Source organism: Ochotona curzoniae, unplaced genomic scaffold (genome assembly GCF_017591425.1).
Source record: "Ochotona curzoniae isolate NIBS_2020 unplaced genomic scaffold, NIBS_Ocur_1.0 contig_908, whole genome shotgun sequence".
Classification (NCBI taxonomy): domain Eukaryota; kingdom Metazoa; phylum Chordata; class Mammalia; order Lagomorpha; family Ochotonidae; genus Ochotona; species Ochotona curzoniae.
The window spans coordinates 14,840,280-14,866,909 of NW_024466607.1; the positions used below are offsets into that span (position 1 = coordinate 14,840,280).

The 26,630-nt window shown below is 60.8% G+C and overlaps 2 protein-coding genes across 3 annotated transcripts; both read right to left on the minus strand.

The window, feature by feature from the left end:
- Window positions 1–2,273: 2,273 nt before the first annotated feature.
- PLXNB1 (plexin B1) lies at window positions 2,274–17,683 on the minus strand. 2 transcript variants are annotated; one of them, XM_040994996.1, is made up of 36 exons: window positions 16,595–17,683; window positions 15,938–16,120; window positions 15,520–15,648; window positions 15,304–15,404; window positions 14,987–15,119; window positions 14,617–14,773; window positions 14,271–14,379; window positions 14,064–14,172; window positions 13,029–13,715; window positions 12,738–12,860; window positions 12,482–12,604; window positions 12,163–12,256; window positions 11,900–12,072; window positions 11,604–11,755; window positions 10,367–10,472; window positions 10,077–10,213; window positions 9,770–9,946; window positions 9,459–9,580; window positions 9,066–9,310; window positions 8,342–8,518; window positions 8,110–8,258; window positions 7,807–7,907; window positions 7,491–7,708; window positions 7,200–7,378; window positions 7,015–7,081; window positions 6,696–6,842; window positions 6,174–6,342; window positions 5,862–5,965; window positions 5,701–5,785; window positions 5,374–5,546; window positions 5,086–5,246; window positions 4,821–4,968; window positions 4,349–4,413; window positions 4,159–4,234; window positions 3,441–3,515; window positions 2,274–2,378 (listed from the first exon to the last, which is right to left on the minus strand). In XM_040994996.1, the coding sequence occupies exons 1-36, from the start codon at window positions 17,681–17,683 to the stop codon at window positions 2,274–2,276; spliced, it is 6,348 nt and encodes a 2,115-aa protein (XP_040850930.1). The 2 variants fall into 2 exon arrangements, with proteins under 2 accessions (XP_040850930.1, XP_040850929.1); XM_040994995.1 differs by having other exon boundaries at window positions 9,066–9,308; window positions 9,421–9,580.
- A 6,075-nt stretch (window positions 17,684–23,758) lies between these two features.
- CCDC51 (coiled-coil domain containing 51) lies at window positions 23,759–26,630 on the minus strand. The gene is made up of 3 exons (XM_040994998.1): window positions 26,306–26,630; window positions 25,075–25,239; window positions 23,759–24,748 (listed from the first exon to the last, which is right to left on the minus strand). The coding sequence occupies exons 1-3, from the start codon at window positions 26,618–26,620 to the stop codon at window positions 23,996–23,998; spliced, it is 1,233 nt and encodes a 410-aa protein (XP_040850932.1). The 5' UTR covers window positions 26,621–26,630; the 3' UTR covers window positions 23,759–23,995.

Here is a 26,630-nt window from a genome sequence, read left to right on the forward strand (position 1 = left end):
ACAGCCTGGTAGGGGAGAAACACAAGCTCCCTGCTGGGCCACTGCTCCCCCTGGTGTGAACTGGGATCAGCAGCAGACCAGGCTGCGCAGAACTACCACACCTGTTGGCCTACATGTGAACTGGGTTAGGGGGAAAGCCAGGCTGGGCTAAACGTATCCACTGGTACATGTGTAAGTGTAGGGTGGCTGGGCTTTGCTGCAGCATCAGCTGGTAAGTGCTGAGACTGGGGGCAAATGCTGTCAAGCTAGACTGCAGAAACACCTGGAGAGTGTAAGATCCAAGACAGGGAGTGGGCCCAGTAGGGAAGTTATGGGCACCTCTCTAATGGGCTGCAACTCCCACTGGTGATCACAAGAAACAGGACTTATTGGAAAGGCGGATATACAGAGAGGAGAGACAGGAACCTGGAGCTTCTTCTAGTTCTTCCATATAGATACAGGGTCCCAAGGGTTTGGGCTGTCCTTAACTGCTTTTTCAGGCCACAAGTAGGGAGCTAGAAGGTTAATGGAGCAGCTGGGACACAAACGGGTACCTATACTGGTGGGGTTCGGGCTTGTGCAAGGCAAGGATTTAGCCACTAAGCCATTGTGCTGGGCTCAAAAAAAAAATAATCAATTGATACATACATATCAATACAGAAGTTGCTGAAAGTTCTTTGACTAGAGCGGACCACACCCCAGATTCTTTTAGGAGCCACTGGTGGTGATGAGAAACAAAAGGGGCTTCGTGTGCAGAGAACACAGCCAGGAGAGCACACCAACCAGGAACACACCAGCAAGACTGACCCAACTCAATGATTAGTGTTCTACTCAGGAATCATGGCCAAGACCCAATGGCTCAGCCATCTCGGGGATGGAACCTCCATTTTGGGCCATGGCAGTTACAATTCCCCATCTCATGTCAACAGGATTTTGTGATGGCAGTGCTCTGTGAGGGACTCAGACCTCGTTCAGTACACACCTGGTCCAGGAGCACATGCTCCCCCGGAGCCCTCATCTATGCCCTTTCAGGCCTGTCTTAAGGCCTGTTCTGGAACAGGTGGTGCTGACCAAGGCTGCATCCCTCTCTGCCCTGAGTCACTCCCACCAGCATTTATTCTCCACCTGCCACACACAGGAGGCATAACCATGCGAGGACTAGGTGACTATCCTAGTGGCTCAGACACCCCCCTCCACATCAGGCTCCCTGGGTGTGGTCCACTCTTGCCAATGAAAGATCAGATCCCAGCTCTGGCTCTTGGCTCTGAAGCTCCCTGGGAGGCAGCTGTGATATAATTGGGCCCTGTCACCCACATGGTAGATCACGTGGGGGTTCCCAGCCTCGGCTGAGAAACAATGAAAACCTGGAAGCACCAACTGCTGGTCACCCTGTCCCTGACCATGCTCCCCACCGTCAGCGGAAGCAGGGAAGAAGCAGACCTGAAAACCAGTGCAGAGCATGGCAGCTGACCAACAATGACAGTACCATTCCAGGGAGAGTGGATCTGGGAGAAGTAAGTGGGGCATGGATGGAGATGTAGGCTATCCAACCTGCCAACATGGCAGCTGTGGGAAGGAGACCAAGACCCCTCCCTGGCCCCTGCCCAGCAGTATCCTGCAGTTTGGAGCCCAGGAGGAACCACGAGATTCCCATCCCACCCCCGGCCAACCCCAGAGTCCACCTCCCTGGGGCCCTCACATCAGACCCCAAACAGTGTGTTATCCTTTAATGAAGAGCAGGGTTGCAGGGGCTGCCCCATCCCCATGGCGCCCTGTAGCAGGCAGGCACCCCACACACTGAGGCCAACTGAGAGTCACTCTGCAGTGGCCTCAGACAGACATTTGTCTCTTGGATCCTGGAAGTGGCAGCAGCAGCAACAAGGCCAGAGGCAGCTATGTGAGGTCGAGGATGACGGGGGTGGGAGAGGATGAGCTTCTTCTCTGACTCCAGGCAGGTTGGGGCCCAGTGCTCAGGAACAGTGCTGCCTCCCCAGGGGCCCATCCAGTCTTGCTCTAGACCCAGCTCCCTGCAGTCAGATTCACAAGAGGTGGTCCACAGGGTCCACTGGTCTCCATGAGCAGGCTGGACTGCAGTCCCTGAGCCTCCAGGTCTCCCAGGGAACTGCAAGGTGGGTTCAACAGGGCCGAGGTCAGAGCCCCAGGAGACTGGAAGCCACCGTCCACTAACTCTGTTGCTCCGTCGCTATAGGAATCTAAGAAGGGATCTGCCTCTCCTAAGTCTCCAGAGTGGCCTGGGTGGGCTCAAGCAGCCGTGGGCCACAGCTTCTGGAACTTCATAGGTCCGTGACCTTGTTCTCCACGGCAGCTGCAATCTGCTGGAGCCGGTAGCCCAGCTGCATCTTCTGGGCCGTGCCATCCTCCTCCAGGGCAGTGATGATCTGCAAGGCAGACACGGCACCAGTGGCTAAGGTGTGTGTCAAGGTGTGTAGACCCAAGTGACTCCAGCATAGTAGGGAGGTGGGGACCCGAGAAACCCAGGGACTTCCGGTGTGACCTCAGCTGCCTTGGCTGATGGAATGGCACAACAGCAGGTGATCATCATGAGCTTCAAGAGGTGTTCACAGGCAGGCTCCCCAAGACCCAAAAGGGGAGGCCAGCCCACCCTCAGGAGCCCTGGTGCCAGGCTAGAAGCAGGGACCTGACAGTGTTGAGTCAGACCAACAGCATGGGAACTGCCACTAAGTGGAGAACATATATGTGGGGGAAATGAGCCGTCACCCACCATGAAGGGGTGCAGGCTTGTCACACACCTGCCTCTTCCTCTTCACCATGGCCCACCCGCTCAGAACAAGGCCCAGAGCTGGATCCGGCACCAAGGGAGCCACTTGTTAGTAGGCCATGGAGCAGGTTCCTCCTCCATGAAAAGTGACAGCCACAAGATGGGTGCCATACAGACACCTGAGGAGAGGGTTTCCTGGGGACCTGAGAGGCTGACTGGTGGGGACTTGGATCTCTGGGCCCAGCAAAAGGCCCATACTGGCTTCTCTATACCCACACCTGTCCCTGGTCTGTTCCTGGCCCCTGCTCTCCCGGGGCTCATGCAGTCCATCCAGCTAAGCCTCTACCTGCCAGTCTAAGATTTTGATAGGGTCTGGGAGAAGGCAAGGTCAAGTTGAAGGGGAAATCTGTGTGTCCCCCTTGTGCCACCTCCATGGCATTTCTAGGCCCTGGCAGATTCCCTAACCCGTACCCAACAGCCATGCCTGGAACACTTGCTGGGATGTGGGAGGGAGAAGCCATGTGAGAGCCTAGCAGAGGCCAGGCCGAACGTTCACTTCCCAAACCACCAGGGAGCCAGCCCATCCCCAGCTCTGTGTCTAGGGCAGTGCTCAAGATCCCCCAACAACCTGAGGCAAGGGGACCAGCCCCACTCCCACCTATCCCCATATTTCCTCAGCTTCCCAAGAGGTCCCTCGTCCTACAGGCCCCAGACTGCCCACCTGGTCGTAGTACTTGTTGATATACTTGTAGAGTTCGTGCAGGGCCACTCGCGCCCCAAGGTCTCCAGAGTAGTTCTGGAAAGAAGGTCAGACGATACAGCAAGAGAGGTGAGTGTGCAACCAGCCACGGGAGGACCCCAAGGTGGGGGGAGGGAGAGGTAAATGAGCTTGAGAGGTGGTGGTAGGCAAAGGCAGCAGGGCCCACTGGGACAGACGCTGCACATGGGCTGTCAGTGTCATTCTGCCCCAGCGCCTCCTGGGGTGTCCCCACACAGGCCCTCCATAAGGGCAGCTCTGAGGCACAGCCACATGGACTTAACATCTCCTAACTTGCCAAGTACATGAGATCATGAAGGGCCTGACACACAGCAACACTTCAAAATCGTGACCGTGGCCCTTGGCAGCACTCTGGCTCCTGGCTGGCGGGGGCGGCGTTGGCTGGGGGCAGGCAGAGGGAGCAGACCCTGAGGGCCTGGACCCAGCCCTCAACCACCTGAACACCCTGAATCTCTCTTACCCAAGGACCCCAGCCAAGGCTGCAGCATCGGGAGGCTGGCTTAGCTGATTTAGACAGCAGCTGCCAGGACAAGCACTTTGCTTGCTCTGTGATGCTGATGTGTGCTGCCCCCAGCAGGTGCTGGCAACTTCCCCACCTGGGGACAGCATGAAGAGGGTGAAATGTGAGGGCCCCCCACCCAGGAACCAGAGGGAGCCTTACTCGGGACAGCTCAGCCAGGAGGGAGTTCATCTCTTGGTCACTGGCTGGGACAGCCTGTCTGATGTCTGCATAGTACCTGCCAGAGAGGCCAGAGGCAACAACTGAGTGAGCAAGGCCATGGCCTGCCCCATATGGCACCATGTGGGCACCAGTCTCTCCTCTCTACCCAACTCCCGGCCCTTCCCCATACCTCTCCACCATCCGTTTGTAGCGGGGAATATCCCGAGCATACAGCAGCTTGTTGATGGGGGAGTCCTGGGTGGACAGGGAATAGGTGGATGAGGCCTGATGCCCTTGTGTCAAAACGCCAAGTCCCGCCACCCAGGATGCTCCTCCATTCATGGATGGCTGGTCCCTCCCTGCAGCTACTCCACCAGGCGACATATACCTCCACTTCCCAGCAGGCTGCTGCCTGGAGCACCTGGAACCCACCTGGCAGCCCCACCAACGCCTCAGCTCCCCTCTTCCAAGTCTGAGCTCCCTGCAGCCAGGCCCAGGGAGTGCCGGATCCTTTGCTGACCCCTCCCACATGGCTCTGCCTGGTCCAACTTCCTGGCTGGGCTGAATCTGGCCCCTTCCTGACTGGGGGCTGCTGTTTCTAGGGACCCCCTGGCTTCAGGACGGGAGCAGTGCAGGTCCAGCCCCGGCCTGGCCCTCCTTACCCGGCCCAGCTTGTGGTCAGCCAGGGTACAGGCATCCATGAAGGTCTGCGCGATGACAAGCAGCACAGCGTCCATGTTGTCAGATGTCTGCACATCAAACACGAACTGTGGGTTTTTGATGATGTTGATCCAGAACCTGAGAGGCAAGCTGCAGGGGGAGGCAGGGGGTGGAGAGGCAGCCTGTGAGCAACCAACGTGGGGCTGGGTGGCGGGCGGCAGGTGGCAGGAAGGGAGCTGGCCGGAGCTTGCAGTCTGCCCAGCCCACCTGTTGGTCTTCCAGATGTGCACAGTGTCCTGGTCGGAGATGCCATGCTGCTGGGCCTGCTCGTCCAGTAGGTCGAAGAAGTATTTCACTGCCAGGGGCACAGGGCGGCTGGTGCTAAGGATCACCTGGAACAGGTCGTCCACAAACTTCTGCAGGGTGCCCTGTGCGACGGCAGTGGGGAGGCAGGGAGGGAGGTCTCAGTGGCGCCAGACACAGCTGCACACACTCTACTGTCCCAACACCCACGGCAGTCCTTGCCCACGGCCCCCCACCCCTGCCCTGCTGCACCTTCATGGACAGCAGGCGGGTCAGGTAGATCTCAGGGATGGCCTTGGCTCGCTCACGCTCCCCGCCCCGCAGGCTGCCTCTCCGGGGCCTGGGCGGCTCTGGCTCCTCACTCGGCTTCACCAGGTGCCAGGGCCGCACGCCCCCCTCGTCTACATCCTCCAACATTGGGGTCCCTGTGCCAAGATCCCACAGCTCAGCTCTCCCAGGTGTGGGGATACCTGGTGGAGGGCTTCTCAGGTAGAAGAGGAACATATGAGCAGAGGCACCGTCTCCCACTCCCCAGGGCAGAGGGTCGTCGGGGGGATGCTGGGTACAGGTGGTACTCACGCTCCCCTGGGACATAGTCTTGGTTTTCCCGGAGGATGTGCTTGGTCAGGCAGGGGACAAGGGCCACAGTCGCTCCATCTGGGACCTGATGACCAAAACCAATGAGCCCTCCTCCACCTCTCCTCTGCCATCCCCTTCCCTCCAACTTCTACCATTCCCACCTTGTAATGCTGCAAGGTGTTCAGGCGCCGCCACAGACCCTGGGCCTCAGAAGTGACATCCTCATCTGACAGAATGAGGTGCCCAGCTACCCCGGATCGCCACTCTGCAAGGGCACAATGAGACAGGTTCCAGCACTTCCAAGCCCCTGCCTGCAAGACAGCCCACCTGCCCCTCGCTGCCCCAAGAGCAGGCCCCCCCCCACCTCCCATGAGAGCCTGTCTAGTAAAAGTGGTCCAAGCTGGCCTCTGCTCCAGCTCCCAGTATCCCAGTGCCTGCCCTGGGAGCCACCATCCCTCCCTCTCCGTCCTTACCAACATCCAGGGTGCGAGGGTCTGGCCTCTGTGTGAGAGGTACCCCTTTGTACAGCTGGTCCAGTATCTTTTCCTTGGCCTGGGAGATGGTATCACAGTCCAAGACTTTCACAGGCACGCCCTGGGCCTCTCCTGCACCTGGCCCGACAGCCAACAGAGCGTTGAGGGTCTAGGGGGACATAAGGGAGCTGTCAGGATTCATGCCATGTCCAGGATGCCCAATGCATGAGGAAGCTTCCTCAAGCAGGCCCTAGGGCCTGTCTCCGCACCTGCCAGCCTGCCCTAGGGATGTGGCTTCCTGCCCCCTGTGGCCCCAGCTCCCAGCTGAGGCACTGATAAACGTCCACGTGGTGACTGGGACAAGGAAGTAAACATGGGCTCTCTTCCCTGGGATCCCTGGCACCAGGCTGTGCTGCTCAGGCTGGGGGTCCCAAGGGGGGTGGACAGAACCAAGGATCACCGACAGGGGAGCAGGTATAGCAGAGCTAGGATGGGATTTTCCCTCAGAGCCACCCGGCTCACCAGGGGACGGTACTCCACGTCCTCTCTGAGCAGGCGGTTGTCATTCAGGGTGTACTTGGCTTTGCCCGTCACGCTGTCCACTGGCCCCTTGTCTACTTGATGCTTAATCCCCCGGAAGAGCATGTACAGAGGTTCCCCCACTGCATCCTGGGGAGGGAGGAGCGCAGGCAGTAGGACATCCACATAGGTGGCACAGGTACAGAGGGGCAATGGGAAAGAGGGGCTTAAGGTGACCAAGGACTCGCAGGCCAGCTAGCTGCCTGGGGCACAGGACTTCCAAGGCCTGCCAGGGAGCCCTGTCCACCTGTGTCTCCCTCACCCTCACGAAGGTGTACAGACAGATGGACATCCAGTTGGTGAGCAGCTTCTCCACCACGGTCTCTGTTCTGGGGGGTGGAGAAGAAGGGAGGCCATGGTCAGTAGGCGGCTGCTGGAATACCCAAACCCAGAGCTCTCCCCCTTAGCCTGCTGGCTGCCCCCCTCCCCACTCAAATAGCCTCTGACCTGCGCAGCATCAGCTTTGGGTTCTTAGCCACGCACTGGGCCACAAGGTCACTGAGCAGTGTGCGGAGGATGTCAGTGAAGTACTCGAGCTTGCCATGCAGCGCCACCGTGAGCAGCGAGGCCACATAGGCACGGTCGCGGGCCGAGAAGGTGCGCTGGCTCTCCAGCGTATGGATGAACTGCAGCCCCAGAGAGGGGAGGGATGGGGCAGGGCAGAGGGGAAGAGCAGACTTCAGAAACAGGCACGACCAACCAGAGGGGTGGACCAGGGAGCAGGGGATGGCTGGGCACCTTGGTGAGGAAGAGCTTGCTGTTGAGCAGGTTGGAAAGCTGCCCCAGCCCTTGCTCCACTGTGGGCCGCCGGCTCTCAGGCACGCCCAGGTCCCGATGTAGGGGTGACTCGCGGTGTCCAGGGAAGAAGACCCTCTCAGCGTAAACCCTGTAGTCCAGGAAAGGGATGCCGCTGCCCAGAAGGTCACTGGTGAGGTCTGTCATCTCGGTCATGAGATCTGTTGAGCAGAAGGGGCCAGTTTTGGGGGTGGGGGCTGTGTGTGATGGGAGTAGGCGGAGGCAGGCTAGGCCAGGTAAGAAGTTCACACAGCCTCACCCGTGAACTCCTTCTTGCAGCGGTCACGCACGCTGCTCTCCAGGTTCTCCAGCTGGATCTGCACCTTCTTATAGTCCCTCAGGGCCTGCTTGCTCTTCCTCCTGTTCAGCACCAGGGTTGGCCAGGAGGGACAGGAGAGGGTTGGGTTCCAACTGGTTCCACTCAGCCCCAGTCCAAGCATACACCAACCTCCCTAACAGTATACCAGTACACTCCCAGCCCAGTCCAATCTTCCAGTCCTTTCCACAGAGTGCTGGCCCCTGGTTTGTCTTCCCCAGCTCAGCCACACCTGGCTGTACTCACCTGTACATGAGGACAATGATGATGACCCCCAGAGCCAGAAGTGAGGCGCCCACTCCTAGGCCCACCTGGGCTGCCACGGGAAAGGCCACGGGGCTCTCGCCATCGTATTGCACATGGCCCAGGGAGAAGCGCAAGTTCCCCATCTGTACCTAGGTGTGGAGCCATGGGGTGAGTAGGGATGAAGCAAGTGCCCAATGCCCAGCCCATCCCAGCCTGGGACATGCCCACTGACTGTGAACTCAGGCAAAGCATCGGGCGCCTCTCGGAGGGTGTGGTGCCGCGGCAAGGGCTGCTCCACAGGTGGCTCGCAGTACAGGTGATGCCGGGTCAGTGTCTTCACCACGCAGGGGCCATCCCCTATCATGGCCACGACCTCCTCTTTGGACATGGCCAGGTCCAGATTCTCTCCCTGGCATGCACATGAGGCCACAGATTGGTCATACTGAACCCACATCCCATTCCCTTCCTGTAAATGTGGGAAGGCCGTTCCTGAGGGCCCAGCCCCTCAGTACCACCTCCCCGGCACACACAGCCAGCAAGTTCCTGGGATGCCTGCCACGTTGCTGCCAGAGTCTACGTGTCTTCTCTAGAGCCTAACAAATCAGGGGTTTATAAATCTGTCTTCAATGCTGCTGCCCAGCAGGTACTGCCCTCTGGTTTCTCCCAGTGCCCACTTACTGCTGACCTTAGTGCATGATAGGTGCCCAGGGTGTCTGTGTGAGCCAGGTTGCCCAATGGGAACCAACCCAGCCACCAACCTTGCACCACACTATGCAGCCACCAGAGTTGGAGCCCTAAGGCACCAGGCAGGCCACTATCACTGCCAGCTCTACCACCCTGACCACAACAAGAGGGAGGAGCCCTGTCTGCCCAGGGCCTCTGCCCCTCTATCTCAGGAACTGCACTGCAGTACAGTAGAGCTATCCCACGCAAGGGAGGGTCTGGGGTCCTGGTACCTCCACGGAGAACACACTCCCAGGCTTGTGGCGGAAGGGTGTCGTGGGATCCTCAGGGTTCAGGGGCCTCAGGCTAGGGTCGGCCTCGTAGGAGAAAGGTGTAGGGCTCAGGGTGGCAAAGTTGAACACCAGGTTGTCAAGGATGAATTCCACCTGGACCAAAGGCACCTCGGACAAGCCCGGCAGGGCAGGAGAGCGGCAGGCGATGAGCCGGGAGGAGTTCACACTGCAAGGCTCCTCAAACTGGGGGGAGGGAGACAAGGTGGCCAGTGGGGGCGCTGCAAACATGTATAGCTGCACCTCCATTGGCTGTCCTGGGGTGTAGGGTGCAGACCCCAGCCCAGGAGTATCAAACCTGTTGGCTGCCACAGGAGGCTTCAGAAGCACACGGTGTTTCAGTGACCACATGTCTCCTCCGTCCCTGCCCCAGCACCCCAGGGGCCACGGTCACACGGATTCTTGGCATCTGCACCACATCCAGGTTCTGGCCACGGACCCATATCTTGCGTCCGCCACTGAAACACAGCATGGGAGTCCCTCGTGGCTCCCATGTCCCAGGCTCCAGGCCCTGCACTGCGAGCCCACCAACCTCCCAGTTGCAGTGTGGGATGCATAGTCCCACCCCACCCCCCGGCCTCCCGCCATGTGATCTATAGAACTCCCACAAGGCAGCAAGGCCATGCAGTCTTGCCCCTGTCCAGCACCTGAGGAAGCTCTTGGTAGGGTAAACCGAGGTGACGTTGGGGTCTGATGTGTACTTGAACTGGCCACGTTCAAGTTTCCGCTCAGCGGTCCCAAACCACACAGCCACGGAGAGTGTGGCAGGCACAGGGTGTGAGCTGGTCTCACACTGCAGCTGCTCTGACTGCTGCCCCGGCAGCCTGCAGAGAAGAGGAGGGTAAGGCAGGCCAGGCTCTCTCAATGAGTACACCCTCCAGCAAGCCCTACCCCCTACTCCCATCTCTTCCCTGAGGCACATAGATTCACACAAGATAAAGAAAGGGTCCTCACAGGTGACATGGCTGCTCTCCGACCACCACCTGGATGTCCTCCAGCCGTCCAGTCAGGAGCTTGGAGCCACGCAGGGTGAGGTGAGTGCCCCCGGCTCTGGGGCCATGGGTTGGAAAGATGGAATGCACCTGTGGGTCCTATGGGATGGAAGACAGCAAGTGTGCTAGGTCAGGTACAGGGAGGGAGGCCCTGAGACAGATGGGGCTCAGGGTGGAGGTCCTCCCCTATTCCTCCCTCCCCCAGGCAAAAGCATCAGGCTGAGGGGTAGGGCAGGGCTCAACAGCCAGCACCTGGTAAGCAAAAGTGAGGTCGGAGACACCGCGTCCTCTTCCCAGCACCTCCACCGTGGCTGTGCCTGTCACTTCCTGCCCACTGGCCCCAGTGATGCACACAAGGCTGTAGGCATAGGGCAGGCTGGGTACACTGTGCTGCACCAAGGGTGTCCCACACGGACCCAGCAGCCCTCCTGCCCCCATCCATGGGTGGATGCGGGATCCCCCTTGCCATTGTGGGTAGAGAGGAAGGGGTCTAGGAGGGATCCAGCAAGGAGAAACTGATCCTGGGCCACGGCATCTGTCCACAAAGGACCCCGGGAGGCTGCTCATGGGGATGCTGCTGAGCTGACCAGGAGCCTGGCCGGCTGCCCGTGCACAACACCCGCTCTCCAGATCATGGGAACTTGAGACCTTCATGGTTACAGAGGCCCCCTGGAAGCTTGCTGTCAGTCAGAAGTCAAGACACTGGCAGGCAAAGTCATTTCTAGAAGCTTAAGTCTGTAGTGGCCCAACTCCGTGACCTTGCCATGGTCACTGCTAACACTCAGGGAAAATGGAACAAATGATGTGTGAACTACTCTGGGGGAGGCCTGGCCAGAACATGCCTTAATTGCTTCTTCCATTGCTTTGCAAACTAGCAGACTGCCAGTGACCTTGAGTTCTCTGTCACATGTCCAGAAGTAACCCCTGGCCCTGGCAAATGCATACAGGGTGTGGGGCCGCGCCAGCCTCTGAGGACCCGCTGTCCTGTGTTTTAGGGCAGCCTCTCCAGGTTACCCTGATGTCCAGCCAGGTTTAGGCACTACTGCCATGGATCCCTTCATGCGAATATCTGGGGTATTTAGGTGTGGGGCCCTGCCATGGTCAGCCAGGTTCCCATGACCCGAGGCCTCTGTAAGCCATGAGTCCTGGAATGGCAGCTAGGGGACCTCCAACAGCAGACAGGATTCTGGTACTAGCGAATGTGCCACAAGTTCACCTCCTGAGGAGCCTGGCCCAGGGCAGCATTTAGGGTAGAACAATCAGCCACTTCCCAGGGAGGTGCTGGGAAGGAGGTTCCTGTTCCTACCACTGGATCCACAGTGACTGGGGAAACCAGGGGGCGGAGGAGGGTGGCCAGGGCATCAGTGTTCACTGAAGCCCTGAGGCTTCATGACCAAGTCAAGGCTAGGGGAAGTAGGAACAGAAGCTGAATGGTGGGTGGGAGGCCCTGAGCAGGAAGGCCCACCCACACTGGGTCCAAACAACTCACCTGCTGGAGACCTCGTACTCCTGCGCGTCCACAGCACAGGGCACCCCAGCCACCCAGACCGTGTGCAGAATGTCCTGCACCTGCTGGCCCAGGTTGGAGCCCCTGATGGTAACCCGTGTGCCCCCATCCACAGGTCCAGTGAGTGGCTCCACCTGGTCCAGGACAAGGATTGTTTACTTCCATCTGTCTGCCAAGGTAGGGCAGCCTCAGCCTCTTACCTGTGGGTCCCATGCACCCAGGGCACCTGCACCCTCCCTCCAAAGGCAGCAGCAGGGAAGGGCTGGGTTCCAACGCACCGAATGGATGAGAGGGGCAGGACACTGGGTGGCCACGGCCTCAGCCTCCCTGCAGGCCTCCCGGGCCACGCAGCGTGGACGCGCTCCCTCGCACCACACACAGCCATACTGGGGCAGGGCAGTCTGGCAACGGCTGCAGTCCCCGTGTCCCACAGAGCAGTTGTAGAGAACCACTGGAGGGGGCAGGGACACGAGTGAGGGCAGGCGGGAGGGGTCCCGCTCCCCCTCATGGTTCAGGTGGCTCCGTGATCCAGGTGGCTCACCATGCAGCCCATCAGCCCTGTCGACACGCAGGTGGCCTGCCCGGCGCAGGAACAGCCCCACGCGCAGCTCCGGCTGTGCAGCCTCATAGCTGAACTGAAGAAATGAAAGTGGGGCAACAAGAAGGTGGTCAGAGACCACAAGACTGGGACTCCCAAGAATCTCAAGTTAAAGGTCAAAGCTGGGTGCAGGGATCCCAGGAAGAACATATGTCAGGGGCCAGAGAATGTCCCTGAGAGGGACACAGGGTAGGGATCCAGGCTTGGCTGGGTAGTTAGGCCAAGCTGTTTAGCTTGCCTACCCAGGCCACTCAGTGTGTACCTGGTGTTGCTGGCATGTGACACGGCACCAGGTATCTGGAGGTGGCTCACACTCGACCCGGGCCTCCACTGCCACCTCGAAGCCCTCCAGCTCCATCACACACTCATTGTCTCCTGGACTGTCCTGGGGGGCAGGCAACACAACTGTTGGGGTAGTCTGTCCTGGCACAGCCTCTGGCTTGGGTTGAGCGTGTGCTCGCTGGGTGGGACTCCCATCTAGGGTCGTCATGAGGACCACAGGGGCAGTCCAGGCTCACCTGAAAGAGGCGCAGATTCCTGCCCAGCAGGTGGACTTCCCGTGCCACATGGACCGGCATCAGGGTGGAGCCCTGGACATTCTCCACACATGGGCAGGAGCTCGCACCCCAGCTCACCTCTTCCTGCAGGTACCAAGGGCATGGCAGTCTATGGAGCCCCTGCTGCCCCCATCAGTTTTGGGGGGCAGGCCCGGAATGGGGCTGCAGATCGGCCGTACCTGCCCTGGGTCTTTCCCATGGCCCCCTCCCACCTCCTCTCCCCAGAGGCCTCCTTCCTGGGCTGGGCCTCACCAGCTCCCAGAGCCCGGGGGTGTCGTACTGGTAGTCAAGGCTGGACAGGAGGATGAGGGGGGCGGGAGGGCCCTCGTGCTCTGCCGCGTCTCCATCACCTGAGAGGAGGGTGGAAGTGGAGAAGGCGGGCGCGTCACCCCCTGTCCACTCATCCGCTTCGGGCAGCTCGCCGCCTTCTCTCATGAGCCAGTCCGTGCTGGGTTTCGGGGAGCCAGTGGCCCCTGGGAAAGCGGTGGCAGGAGCAGTGCCAGGGGGCTGGTCCAGGGGCACCGGAGAAGGAAGGACCTTGGGGTTGGGGTCGACAGGGGGCACCGAGGCCACCTCTGAGAGGGTCGGGAGGGTGTCTGAAAGGTCCTCAGGCATGGCCTCAGGCCCCAAGTCAGCAGGGGTGGGGAGAGTGGATCCAGGCCTGGGGGTGGGGGTGAGAGTGGGAATGGGGGGCTTCTCATGGATAGGGGACTCGGTGAAGGCAGGGGAGGGAACAGGGCTGGGACTGGGCCCTGGCCCCCAGGGGCTGAGCAGAGATGGCCTGGCCCCAGGTGGGATGTCCCAGGCTGCGGCTGTGGAGGGGGCCCCCGGCTCCAGGGGGAGGGGGTTGGGAATGGGGGTAACAGAGGCTTTGGGGGTGGTGGGTGGGGAGGGGCTGGGCACGTCTCTTGCAGAAGAGGCTAGGGAGAGAAGCGGGCTCTGAAGGGAGGGGCAGAGGCAGACAGGAAGGGCCACTCAGCAGGCAGGCGCGGGAGCAGGAGGCAGGCAAAGGGGATGTTAAGAGGAGAGGAGACCAAGGGAAAGAGAAACAAAAACAGCCCGTTAATTCTCCATGGGAGAAGCAGGAGGGCAGGCTCCAGGGGCGTGTGGACTGGGGTGGGGCCAAGGGCCACAGGGCAGCGGTTTTCTGGAGGCTCAATCACACCCACACACAGGGAGCTCAGGCGGGGCGGGGCTGAGAGGGCCACACAGGTAGGGAGACATACTGGCCCTCCGGAAACCCTCACACAGGGGCACCAAACCCACCCAGCCTGGTGTGGTGCTCACCTGCTGGCTCACCACCATGGGCCCGGCATCACAGGAGGCCTTGTGTGTGCACAGGTGCTGCCACACGCACCAGTTACACCCCCAGCGGCTGCTCACACAAGCCTGACACCTGTACAGTGCACAGCCATGGAGCCAGGGTCAGGCTGGTGGGCAGGGCAGGGCCTGGGGCAAGGGTCAAGGTGGCAAGGCTCTGGGGGAGGAACATACTGTGCAGAAGGACGGAGCTCCGTGACGGCCACACAATCGTAGAAGGAGAGGGAAGTGGTGACGATGGTCACGATGCCAAACCTGAGCGCCACACTCACGGACACATGGTCTGTGACGGGAAGAAGAAGGGGGACTCAGATCCATCACAGGGTAGGATGAACCTTCCTGAAGGGGACAGGAAGCACCACCCCAGAGCACAGCATGGCGACTTCAGGGGGAATTGGGACCAGCAATGTGGCAATCTTTGCTTGACTCCACACCTCACCCAAACTCTCCCCTCCCTATCCCCCTGGGAACAGGTCGGGAACAGGCAGGAACTGAGGGGCTAGACTTCTCTCTCACCCACCGGCTCCTCTCTGCAGCACTGGTGCCTCGCTAGGGTCCGGGGAAGGGCACATGACACCAGAGCCGGTCAGCAGGGCGGGACTCTGATGTTCTCCAAAGTGGCACGTATACGATTCCCCAGGCCACAGGGCTGGCAGGTCTGGCACTGTCAGGAAGATCTGCCAGAGAGCATGGGACACACTGCTAGGGACTGCAAACTAGAGAGGCGGTGGTGCAGGGACTGCCAACCCCAGCCCCAGGCTTCCACCAACACCCACACAGGCCTGGGCCATCACAGAAGCATGCAAGGCTGTGGGTTGTCAGGTGTTCCCAATGCCACCATCCCAGGGTCTCTCCCCACCTCAGATGCAGGCAGCAGGGGGGGCCCTCACCTCCCTCCTTTCATCTCGGCTGATGTTGGCAGGACTCACGGCTGTCACTTGCAGACAACCTGGTTCAGGCTGGAAGCTCCAGAGCCACTGCTCTGGGCCCTGGCCCCTCGAGCACTCGGAGCGGCGACTGCACCTGAACAAGAACTGTACCTGAGCGAGAATGGCCCCTTGGGAGCTCCCAGGGCAGGGACACACCTCCACTCCCAAGGACCTGGGCAGGGTCCTCATGTGGAGCATGGTGCTTAGCCCCTGGGTCTGCGCAGCAAGGAAGGTGGAATTCAGAGCCAGGGGGGTGAGGGGCTGGCAGGAGCACTAACCTGCCAAGGAGCACACACCATCCACAGTACGGATCCCTATGTGCGAGGCAAGAGGCACAGTCCAGGTGCTGGGCACAGGAGGCCACGGGAACCTTCAGAAGCTGGGACAGCAGATAGCACCTGAGGCTGGCCACCCTGACAGCAGCAGCCAGCAGTGGCTCACCCGTGCCCGGGACCCTCCCAGAAGCCATGCCCCAGCTCGTGCCTGACACTCACTGTGCTCTGGGTCATGACGTACAGGTACTCAGAAGTCCCATCAAAGATGAGGTCTCTGCTCACAGCAGAGCCCTGCTGGATGCTCTGGGTAAGGTATGGGTGCCCATCGTTGCCAGGGCCCAGGTAGACCTGAGAACATGGATGGACAATGGCTCTAGGATCCAAGTGCATGGCTGTCCCCAACCCACAATGCATCCCTAGCCAATCACAGGTCCAACCAGCCCAGGGCAAAAGCATGAGGGGTGCACAGGTAACCACTCCTTCAGCTCTGGGAACAGGAACAAGGGCTGTTCTCCCAGCCCACGGCTGGGGGGCCACATCACAAATCACACATCCCAGTCCCAGGGGACACAGCCCCCTGCACTTGCACCTGTATCTTAAGACCCTGCCTAAGACCTAATACCTCCTGTGGACTCACCCGATGCAGCTGTCCTTGACTGTCACCCAGGAAGGCGATGGTGTGTCCATCCTCCATGGTGACGGCCACAGCTGTTAGCTGAACCCCTGGCCACTCCAGAACTGGCGTGGCTTCCAGCGGGACCCGGCTGGCCATGGGGCTAGGAGTGTGGTCGGAGCCACAAGGATAAGCATCCAGAGTGTCCTACACACAGGAAGAAGCATGGGGAGGACGCTCCCAGGAGCCCCCGCTCTCCGACCCAGGGCAGCTCTCCCTCAGCAATCCCGTCTTCTCCAAGGTCTTCCTCAGACAGTCCTCTCGAACGGCCCCTCTGGGGACAGCGTTCCCCACATCCGGCTGCCCAGGACAGCGTCCAACAGCTTGTCTGCTTTCCATTCCCACCCCCCCCCCATCCATGCTTCTTCCAGTCCCTGTGCTCAGCTGGCCTTCTCCGGGCCCCTTTCCCAAAATCTTTACCGGCCAGCTCATCACCGCTCTGCCCACCTCCACTACCCATGACTCTGCCCGCTGTGTGCACCTACAGCCTTCCTTGTTGGTCCAGAGGGTACAACCAAACCGCTCGCCCTCTCCTCTTTGGCCTCATCCCTCCCTAGAACCTACGAACACACTGCCTGACACTAGGGCGAAGTGCCTAATGTCCACAGGGCCGCAGCTCACCACTGGCAGCTGCGCACAGTCCGAGTTGACATCATACTCAATGTAGGCGACCTGGGTTCCATCCTCAGCGCGGCCCTCCCGGGTGTAGCATGCATCACGCGTGTGATTGGCAAGCCGGTCCACTTCGTCCAGTGAGAAGGCGCATAGGGCAGAGGCTCCAGCCGCCCCGGCTGCTGCCGACGGGGGCCGGCCCATTGCTGGGGGAGCGGCCGAGGAGAAGGCTGCGAAGAGTACCTCTCCGCGGGCCACGGCCGCAGCTTGGATCAGCCCGTAGCGGCTGCCCTGGCAGGCCAGAGGTAGCTCCACATAGGAATAGTAGTGCTGGTCGCGGAGGCACACACGAGATACGTAAGCACGAAAGGCTCTCGACTGAGCCTGTAGGTCCCTCCGCAGAAACAGGAAGTAGGCGCTGGTCCCGCGCGCAAAAGCACCCACGAAGTGGTGGCTGTATTCGGAGAGGCGGCCCACAGCCAGCTTGGCGGTCTCCTCGTAGGAAAAGGCAGCTTGGGGGTCGGGGGGTTGCAGAGTCCGGGTTGTGATGGGGGGGATGCCACCCCCAACACCTCGGCTGGTATAGCCCCGACCCACAAAGAGAAGGGGCTCCCCAGCCAGGCCCTGCGCCACAAGCCCCACGGTGCTGACTGCAGGGTCATTGGCGGCCACATACTGGGTGTCCCCGGGACGCTCGGGCCGCAGCAGCAGGTGCTCGAGCTGCCCTAAGCGCCGCTGCTCACACACTCCCTGGTGCACACTCCCGCACACCACCAGGGCCCCCGGGCTCACCAGGAGCAGCTGGTTGGGATTGTTGGTAGGCTGGGCCTGGGGACACTCATCAGGCAGTACAGGGGGCAGGCAGTCCCTGCTGTCCAGTACTGGGCCCGTAGACACTTGGGCCTCCAGCTGCAGCTCAGGGCTCAGCTGGAATAGGAAGTTGGTGGCTCCTAGGTACAGGGTGCCGGAGGTGGGGTCCCTTGCCAGGTGCTGCAGCTGTGTGCCATTGGGAGTGAAAGCAGCCGGTGGAGAGGGCTGAAGGGCGATCACCCACCCGGCCCAGAGTGCCTGCAGCAGAGCTGGGCCAAGGGCAGGCATGGTCACCTGGCAGGGAGAGAGGAGGAAGAGGGCTCATGTAGCCATTGAAGCACCCTGGCATCACTGGAGAGGGCCAGAGCTGGGGCACTGCCAAGAACCCCCTCCTAGCCCAAGGAGTGAACAGAGGAGGATCAGGTTTAATGGACACCATCAAGGGGTCAAGGATCAAAAACAGGAAACACTTCCATCAAACCCCACCCCTCTATGGACATCAGTTTCCGGAGCAGAAGGAGGCGGAAGGGTGAATGTCGTGGCTACCAGCAACTCAGCGACAGCTGGACAAGGATGGGCGAACTTTCAGGCCCAGACCCAGAAGATTGAAAACCACCAGACGAACAGGTGAAAGAGAAGAGGGTAGGCTCCAAGAGCTTGGGCCTCTCCCAGGAGGGCCCTTAGCACACAGGCCTAGCAGTACAGTCAGGCTCACCTGGCAGGGCCGGTCCGATCAGGATGCAACAGCATGACCAGAGCAGGAGTCACCTAGGCAGGGGAGGGAGGCAGGAGCGTGAGGCCAGGGACTGGGCTGCAGGCACGCAGAGCCCCGCCTCCCCCACTCCCCACTGCGTACCCCTCCCCACTGCCCAGCCGCCCAGCAGAGCAGGGCCCAGCCTGGCCCTGGGCCACCAAACACATTCCACAGAGGACGCCTCCTCAGAGCCCACACGGGGAGGGGAGGGGAGGGCGACAGAGCCAGGCACTTGAGGGGCCTGGGAAAGGTCAACTAGGAAGGAGACCCATGGCCAGCAGGGCCCAGCCAGACCCCCTGCATGGCCCTCTCCCCCTCTGAGGTCCCCTCCTCTCACTCCAGCGAGACACATCTTCCACACAGCCCCAGGGACTGGCTGCACCCAGATGGCCGCTGTCAGCACATTAGCAGACACACCTCACACACATGGGTGGGGATGTACGTAGATCTCCTCCCAACACATACACATGCAGGGACACAGACAGATAAGGTCCACCATGCACAGGATGGAGAAGGCACAACACAGCCATACAGACATAAGACACGCACACCTGCACAGGCAGAGGTTACCACCACTCATGCTGAAACATCAGCAGGCACAGGTGCTCATCCCCTTCCCTGGCACGGCCCTGAGTCCCAGGGAGCTGGCGAAGTTGGGTCAGCTCTTGCTATTTCCTTTCCTGCAGGTGATAGTGGAACCAGGGCCCAGAGGGAAGGACAGGAGGCAGGTGTTCTAAAGGATGTCACCATGCTCAGCCGCATCCCACCACAGGACTCTGGGGCTTGCCTTCCTCCCAGGCCCCTTTGCATTCCACGTCCCAGAATCAAGAAGTCACAGCGATGCCACCTGCCCCAGACCCTCGAGTGTCCTCGGCCAGCAGCACCAAGGTCGGCAAAGTGATGGGAAAAAAACCCTGCATCCCGGCCACACTTCCCCTCCTTGCTTGGGCCAAGGCCACGTGGCCCGGCCCCGCCCACCACCCAGCTGCCAGGCTGTCAGTGCAGAACGTCCCAAGCCCTGGCTTCCCTCCGCTGCCCAGATCACTTCACCCCAGCAGGAACCCTCGGCAGGGTGCTTTTGAGGCTGCATGGACACAGGCCTCAGAGGAGGGTCTCCCAGCCCGGTGGTGGCAGTGGCAGGAGCAGGGACGCTGTGGACCATAGCCCGGTGGGAGCAGGGGGAGAGTCATGGCCACAGTCAGGCTGGGCACTGCTCCCAAAATAGCTTGGGGGTTTCCATTTTTAGTGTGCAGAGAACAGGGCAGCTCTATGGGAGCGGGAACAAGGCTGCCTCTGTTTGCCATCCAAGGGGGTGGGGGAGAGGAGGCAGGCAAAGTCTCGAACCCCCGCCAGAATCCCAGGAACTGTGGCAGGGCCAGGCTGCCCAGGAGCCCCCCACCTTGTTTCCATGGGATGGAGAGAGCAAGCTTCTTCCTCCGAGACTGGCAGAGCCCCACCTGGGGATGGCCAGAGGCCACCGTCTGCACTCAGCGGCCATTCACCCCGCCTGCCACCCAGGCCAGGGATGTGCCCTGGGCATCGGGTCCTACAGATCAACATTCGCTCCTTCACTCGCTTACAAATATTTGCTCAGGCCCTAGTGGTGCCAAGCTTCTCCATCCCTCAAGGGGCAACAACAAAGCCACTCCCCAGCGGGAAAGCACAACTGGGTTGAAGGGGCCCACAGGAAGAAGAGGCGGAGCCAGATCAGCTCCAGCCAGGCCCCAGTAGGAGGCTGAGGCCAACCACTGCCTCTGGCTTCTAACCTGCCTCTTTGCCCAGGACCATGGGCTGCAGGGGGAAGAAAGAAAGAAAGCAGCGACATTTCCCCCAGTGTGGCATGACACAGAGCAGACCCTGTACCCTGATTCTCCAAGGGTCATCAAGGCTGGAGCATGTCCCATTCCACTCCCCTCCACCCCCAGGGCCAGAGGATAAAGGTCAAACCCCTCCAGGCCCCGCCCTCTCCCCCCCAACATGCTCTTCGTTCCTGCGGCCAGGGACAGTGGCAGTTCCAGTCTTTTCTGTTGTCCCATGTCACAAGGCCGTCCCCCAGCCTGGAATGCCCACTCCCTGTCCATCCCAGTTAACTCCTACGCCCAGCTAGCATCTCCCCAGAGAGCCTTCCTGACTTCTCAGGCTTCCAAGTGTCACGCCATGTGGCATCTGGATGAGCCCAGACCCCAGCGGTGTCCCTCACCCCACCCTCCCACTCTGCAGGGAAGCTCCTGGCAGGCAGGGAGTGGCAACTGTACCCATGTGTAGACGCTCCCTGCATAGTACACGAAACTTCCACTTCCAATCCAAGGAAACCCACCTGGTAGCGGAGACCCTGGGGCCCACGCTACTCTCCAAGCCACTCGGCCTCTCCCACAGGCCCCACTTATTGATGACCTGCTCGGGCACACTGCACAGGGCTGATGGGCCCGATCAGGAGCCACGCCTCCGTCCCCAGGTTTCAGGCTCTCCTCCCAAGTCCCACCTCCCACCTCCCCGGCTCTGTCCAGGCACACCGCCAAGGCCTAACTCTGCCTGTGCCCAGGCCTGCCCCTCTTCAGCAGGGACCGCGGCCACCTAACTTCTGTCTGCAGAAAGAAAGCAGCTCCTAGGATCTCCCGGAGTGTCCTCACCAACCAAAGGGGCTCCCGGCTTGGCCCTGACACATGTACTTGGTCCTGTAGTCCTGGGGACTGTGGCCTTCCCGTCCGCCCTCCCCTCTCCGCCCCCACCCCTGGCTGCACTCTCCAGGTCCTCCAAAGAGGCCAGTTACTCATTGACAGTGCAGTGGCGCTAACGGCCCACCTTGTGTGTGCTGCGTGTTGCTGAGGACGGGACAGGGAGCGAGGGGGGGAATGAGAGGCACCGGGCTCCGCCACGGGGCTCATCATCCTGCACCCAGTGACTGTATGGAGAGGCGTGTGGCCGCGCAGCTCGAGGTCCGCCTTCGACCCGCGCGAGCGCACCTGAAAGGGTGGCTGCTCCCGCAGAAACGATGCGACCCTCCTCCTCCCCCACCCTCCGCACCAGGGTTCGGATCGGAGACAGCACCAGGGGCGCTGGGAGGGCGGGGGAAGGGGCCGGTTGGTCCCCCCCGCGAGGCAGCGGCGGAGAGGAGGGGGCGCGGAGGAGCAGCTCCACCTCCTCCGTCTCCCAATCGCGTTTCAGGCGGCACCGCCGCCAGAGTTTCTCTCCGCGCGGAGAAGCGTGGTCCCAACTCTGGGCGCCGAAACCGCCCACCACTCCCGCAGGCCGCCCCTGCCTGGCGGGATCCAGGCCCCAGGCCGCTTTCTGCCTCCGCGCGCGCGGCCTCGCCGGGGGCCCCGCCGCCCCCCGGCCCCGCGCCCGGCACTCACCACCCGGCCGCGGCCCCGCGGGATGTGCGCGCGGGCCGCTCGGGGACACCGAGGTGCGTGCGGCGGCCTGCCCCGGAGGTGGGTCTGGCGGAGCCGCAGCTGTTACCCGGCGACCAAGGGGCGGAAAACTGCGCCCGCTGCCCGCCCCTCCCGCCGCGGCGCTGCCACCGCTGGGAACAAAGGAGACAAAGCCGCGTCGGCCGGGCCGGCTCCGCTCCTTTCCCCCCCCTCCTACTTCGCCCGCCGGGCCGCCCTCCCCCTGCACCCCGCCCGCCGCCCGAGCCAGGCCGGAAGCAGCCGGGAAAACGGGGCGCGCGGCTCCGAACTCCCCGGGACCCCGCATTCCCACCGCGCGGGCTCTGGGTTTGCCTAGGACGCGGGGCGCGTGGGGCGGGGGCAGGGTTCCACGCGCGTTTGGGAAAAGGTGGAACAGGGGCTGCACAGTGGCGGTAGCCATGGCAACGCGGGTCCCCCGTAGCGGGGGCTGCCCGGCCCCGCCCCGCGCCGGGCCTCACCTGCACCTCCACCAGCACCGGAACTGGGAGCGCTCCCGGCAAGGGAGCGGCCGCAGCGAGGGGCGCGGTGCCCCCGTGCCTCTCCCGTCACGCCGGAGCCCGGTCCCGCGCCTCTCACCTGGCGCGTCTGCTCCTTGGCCGTCTCCGCCGCCATCCCTCCCGCTCACCCTTCCAGCCCCAACGTTTATGGTGTTTTCTCCCTCAAACTTTCTTTACCTGAAGCGCGGCGCCTAGTTCTTCGCGCACCTGGCCCGTTTGCCGGGACTCTGCGCCAGCCAGCCCCTCCTTCTGCCCCCACCTCGAGCTGTTTGAGGAAAGCTCGGGCTTTGGACCCAGGTTTGCGCCATCGCAAAGTCTTGTAACCTGACACCCGCAGCCACCTCCTGCCCCCTCCCCTCTGCCGGTTCGCACACCAGCAGGTGGGGATGAGCCCCCTGGCCCGGGCGGGCCGCGCAAGCCAGAGCGCCTTTCCTCCCCAGGCAGAAGCCTTGGGCAAGTCTAGACTCCCTCACTGGCCGACTCCCGAGCCTTCGCAGGAAGAAATGCTGGGCATGTGAGGGTTCTCCTCTGTGCACGGCCCTCCCTTAATAACTACTGCAAACAGCCCTTGGAAGCCTCAACCAGAGGGTGCAGGTCACCCACACCTGCTACTGTCCTAAGAACCACGGCATCACCCTCTTCCCGCTTCCACCCCCAGCTCCAACTCCTTGGGGGGCGGGGGGGGGCGGGGACTCCTATCTTCCTCAGCTACCAGACTCTGTGCTTTCCAAATTCTCCCTCCCCACCTACCCACGGCACCCTTCCTCATCCACCTGAAGTCCAGTAGGTGAGTCCAGGGACCTGGTCCACCCTCAGTTGGCACAATCCCTGGGCTGGATTCCTCCCCACATCTGCTCACTCAAATGCCTACCTTTCAGGGCCTGCCTTTTCCCAGAACCTAGGACTTGGGAGCCCTGTTGTTCTCCACATCTGCACACAAACACAGCAACTCCTGGTGGGTCCCTGTCAGGATCCAACAAACCATTCTGGATGGAGGGACCAATGACAGAGAGACCTGGAGTTCAGTTCAGAGAAGTTGCAGGGCCACTTGGATACTCCCCCCATTCACGGCCCAGGCTGAGCAAAGCTTCAGAAGGGCGAGTCTAGCAGCACTCCTGACTCAGTCATCTGGACGGGGCACAGAGCAGGGAGGATGGGCTCTGGGCTGCCCACCTGCCCTCCAGCACTCCTGTTTACACAAGGCCAGACTCCACCATTTGTGCCTAGGCCATAGATTTCAGGGGCTCTCCACTGACCCTCCCACCTGTGGAAGGTCTCCTCCCCATCCCTGCCTGTGTGCTGCGGGCTGGTAGTCCACCTGTCAAGGTCATCCCGGGCCTCAGCATCCCCAGCTGTAGTGCCCAGTGGCACTATACAAAGCCCAGATGGGCCACCAATCATGAAATGCTGTCCCCAAGCTCTCTTCTGATCCCTACTCCAACGCTGGAGCCAAGATTTCTCCCCATCACGGCAGACAGAACATGCAGAAATAAGCTCACTGACTCACCAGAAGGAACCCCCCCCAGGCCACCAGATAGAGGCAGGTCAGGCAAGTCAAGGGAATGACCAGGAAATCCAGAGCAGAAACGGGGCCTCGGGAGTGAGCGTGTCCAAGGGGGCCCTGCTCTGACTGGCGACCAAGAGGAGAGGGGCCCGACCCTCAAATTCCAGATCTCAGTTCTCCATGCACTCAGTCAATAAATCAGAAATTCTAAGACATTTTAATTGGCTATTAGTACAGCATGTTTATAATCAGTGTAAAACAGCACAGTGTCTACAGAGTGGGGCATGCCTGGAGGTACACTGGCTAGGGGTGCATGCCCCCGACAGCTAACTACATTGCTGGAAGGGATGGAAAGGATTCGCCAACTCAGCTCACACCCCCTTCTGAGTTGCTCAGACTCCCAGGAGGCGGCGGGGAGAGGGAGAAGGGACGGGGCTAGCTGGCCCTGAATAGCATATACAACACAGGCAGGGTAGCCACAAATGTCACGCAGGTGACCAGTGTGCTGTAGATGGCGCTCCTGTTGACTTGGGCTTCTAGCCTTTGCTCTGCATCCGACAGGGCCAAGATCACGCCTCCCTGTCCCAACACGGAGCTGGGCAGAGCCCCGTCTGCTGGCTCCTCTGGGCACGGCTGTGCGGCTGCAGTTGCAAGCTGCAGCACCCCAGCCATGCGGCTGTAAGTCTTTTCCAGGCCATCAAGCTGCTCCCGTAAGCCCTCCAGACATGAATGGACCTGTCTGGAATGACGGAGCTGCTCTTTCAAAGCAGCTGAGAGGACCTCTGTGTCTCCGGCCGGGGTAGGGGAAGCTCCTGACAAGCCAGAGCCCTGCCCTTGGCTGGCATGCACCAGGCCCCGCAGGTCCACCATGAGGTCATGCAGGTCCCTCTGCTGGAGTGAGTAGGTGGATGCCTGCTCCCGTATGGCCTCTTGGAGACTCAAGGGTCCCTTTTGGGCCTCCAGCAGCAAGGCCTTCAGCTCTTGAAGCCGGACACGGTTCACATAGGTGGAGCCGGCCACACCGATGAGGGCGCCCAGGACCGATCCAATGAGGGACCAGTTCTTGGTCCTCTCGGCCCTCGTGCGTTCTTTCTCGTGACTTTCCCGCACAGCTGCAGAGAACAGGGAGAACTTCTCTCGCTCAGAGTCTTCGGCACGTTGATAGGCAGTGCGGAGCCTCTTCTCCTCCTGCAGAAGGGAAGCGGGGTTAGTGGTGAGGCAGCCCTGCAGCTGCAGCCACCAGCGCTGGCCCACCACCCTGTGCCAGGCTCTCAGTTCTGAACCTGCTAGACACATGGTACTGGGTAGGCAGACTGCATATACCCAATGGGGTGGGGTGGGGCCCAGGGAGCAGTGGAAGCAAGCTACATGGCTTCTCACTTGAGGGGTCCTGAAGCATTGGGCCAGCCGCTGTGAGGTGCTGGGTCCTTAGCCATCTGGGAGCCTGTGGCCCTGTCTTTTCGTAGCAGTCTCTGACCACCCGACCAGGCAGGGCTTGCATCCAAGGTGCTTACCTGCAGCATCCTGTGCTCCAGTGTAGCCAGCTCCAGGTATTGGCTGTCGTCCCTGGAGATGCGGTCTAAGCGGTCCCTCACCTCCTTCAGCTTGGCTTGCTGGCCCTCCAACTCATCGCGTGCTTCTCGGACGAGCCCACGAGCCACCATGAAAATCTTCTCTGCCTGCGGAGAGAAGGGTAGAACTTGGCTGCCCCCGCTTTGCCACACCCATATGGGCTCAGCTCCACTTTCAACAAGGTTTTGGCTAGGAAAAAGTCCCTGGGTACCAGCTGCCAAGGGTGGGTCCAGTCCCTTGGACACTAATCCTAGCCTACCCAGTGGCGCTCAAAGTGCAGCCCTGGGGCCACGCCTGTCAGAATCACCAGATTTATCCATTCAAGTAGAAGGGACACGCCCCTTGCGAAACTTGGAAGCAGCGAGTACATACAATCCATGTCCACAGAACCCAGCCACCTCTTGTGGCTTCCTGCCCATTATCTATTTACACCAACAACAATACCATGAGAGGCCTAGGGGCCCCAGCTCACCCAGGCTCACAATCTCCAATGAGAGGAATTAGCATGCCTCAACTCCCCAGCTGAACCCCAGTTCTCCCCACCTCTTTATGTGGCTCTGTGCTCATTTAGAATGGGAACAGAGAAGGCACAACACCTTCTTATTGCCACAAGCAGTACAGTCAGCTAAACCCCAAGGCCTCCTACCTGTGCAAGGGCTATGGTAGTAATCAATCATCGCTGGTTGGGTCTTGCTGTCACCCCTGCCCAATTAATACAGGAAGTGTTTCTTGGCCTAACAGAATGGATATTAGTGGCCAGAGACAGAGACAGCACAGCAGGTGAAGCTGCACTTCCAACACCAGCACTGCATACTCGAGTAGCAGTTTGAGTCCTGGCTGCTCCATTTCAGATCTAGCTTCCTGTTGATGTATCCAGGGAAGGAAGTGGAGGCTGGTCCAGCACTTGTGAAGTTCTGGGTTCCTGGCCTCAGTCTGGTCCAGCCCTGGTCATTGTGGCCATTTGGGGAGTGAAGCGGCAGAGGCCTTCACTGCTATAGTGTCAAATCCAGACTTGTATTGAGAAAGGAATCAGATGTCTCTACCAGCAATACCAGCTTAGGGAAAAACAAGGCCGCAGCTGGGTCCCAGCACCACGGCTGGCAATGCCAGTCTCCATGTTGTAAATCCCAGGCTACAGGGCAGGGCTGCCGCTGCCTCCACTCCCTTCCTCACCTCTGTTACGTTGCCCTGGGCCTCACGGACCTCATTGAGTCCCACAAAGTCTTCATACCGGTCCCACCATGTCTTGGCTGTGGAGGACACCCGCTGTCTAATGCTGTGGCCCAGGGCTCTCCCTAGCGCCGGGAGGCGTTGCTGCAGCCCAAGGGCCGCCGCTTCCTCTGGGCCTTTCTCCCTGGGCGTGCTGGGGCCTGGGCTGCAGAGGGTCCTGGTCATAAAAAGGTCCCTTCCAAGGAGGCCCGTCCGAGCTGGCACATGGGGCACACCCACAACAAGCTGTATGGCCCACACAGGGCCGCGCCCCATCATCTCATCCGGA

What these genes read in the sequence shown, in the direction of transcription:
- PLXNB1 (XM_040994995.1), bottom strand. Translation starts at nt 17,683, where the DNA reads ATGCCTGCCCTTGGCCCAGCTCTGCTGCAGGCACTCTGGGCCGGGTGG. An exon ending in CCATGGTGGTGAGCCAGCAG is followed by an intron (nt 13,716 to 14,063) that starts GTGAGCACCACA and finishes CCCTCCCTTCAG; the next exon opens with AGCCCGCTTCTCTCCCTAGC. An exon ending in ACGTGGAGTACCGTCCCCTG is followed by an intron (nt 6,343 to 6,695) that starts GTGAGCCGGGTG and finishes ATGTCCCCCTAG; the next exon opens with ACCCTCAACGCTCTGTTGGC.
- CCDC51 (XM_040994998.1), bottom strand. Translation starts at nt 26,620, where the DNA reads ATGATGGGGCGCGGCCCTGTGTGGGCCATACAGCTTGTTGTGGGTGTG. An exon ending in CCCAGGGCAACGTAACAGAG is followed by an intron (nt 25,240 to 26,305) that starts GTGAGGAAGGGA and finishes TTCTCTCCGCAG; the next exon opens with GCAGAGAAGATTTTCATGGT. An exon ending in TGGAGCACAGGATGCTGCAG is followed by an intron (nt 24,749 to 25,074) that starts GTAAGCACCTTG and finishes TCCCTTCTGCAG; the next exon opens with GAGGAGAAGAGGCTCCGCAC.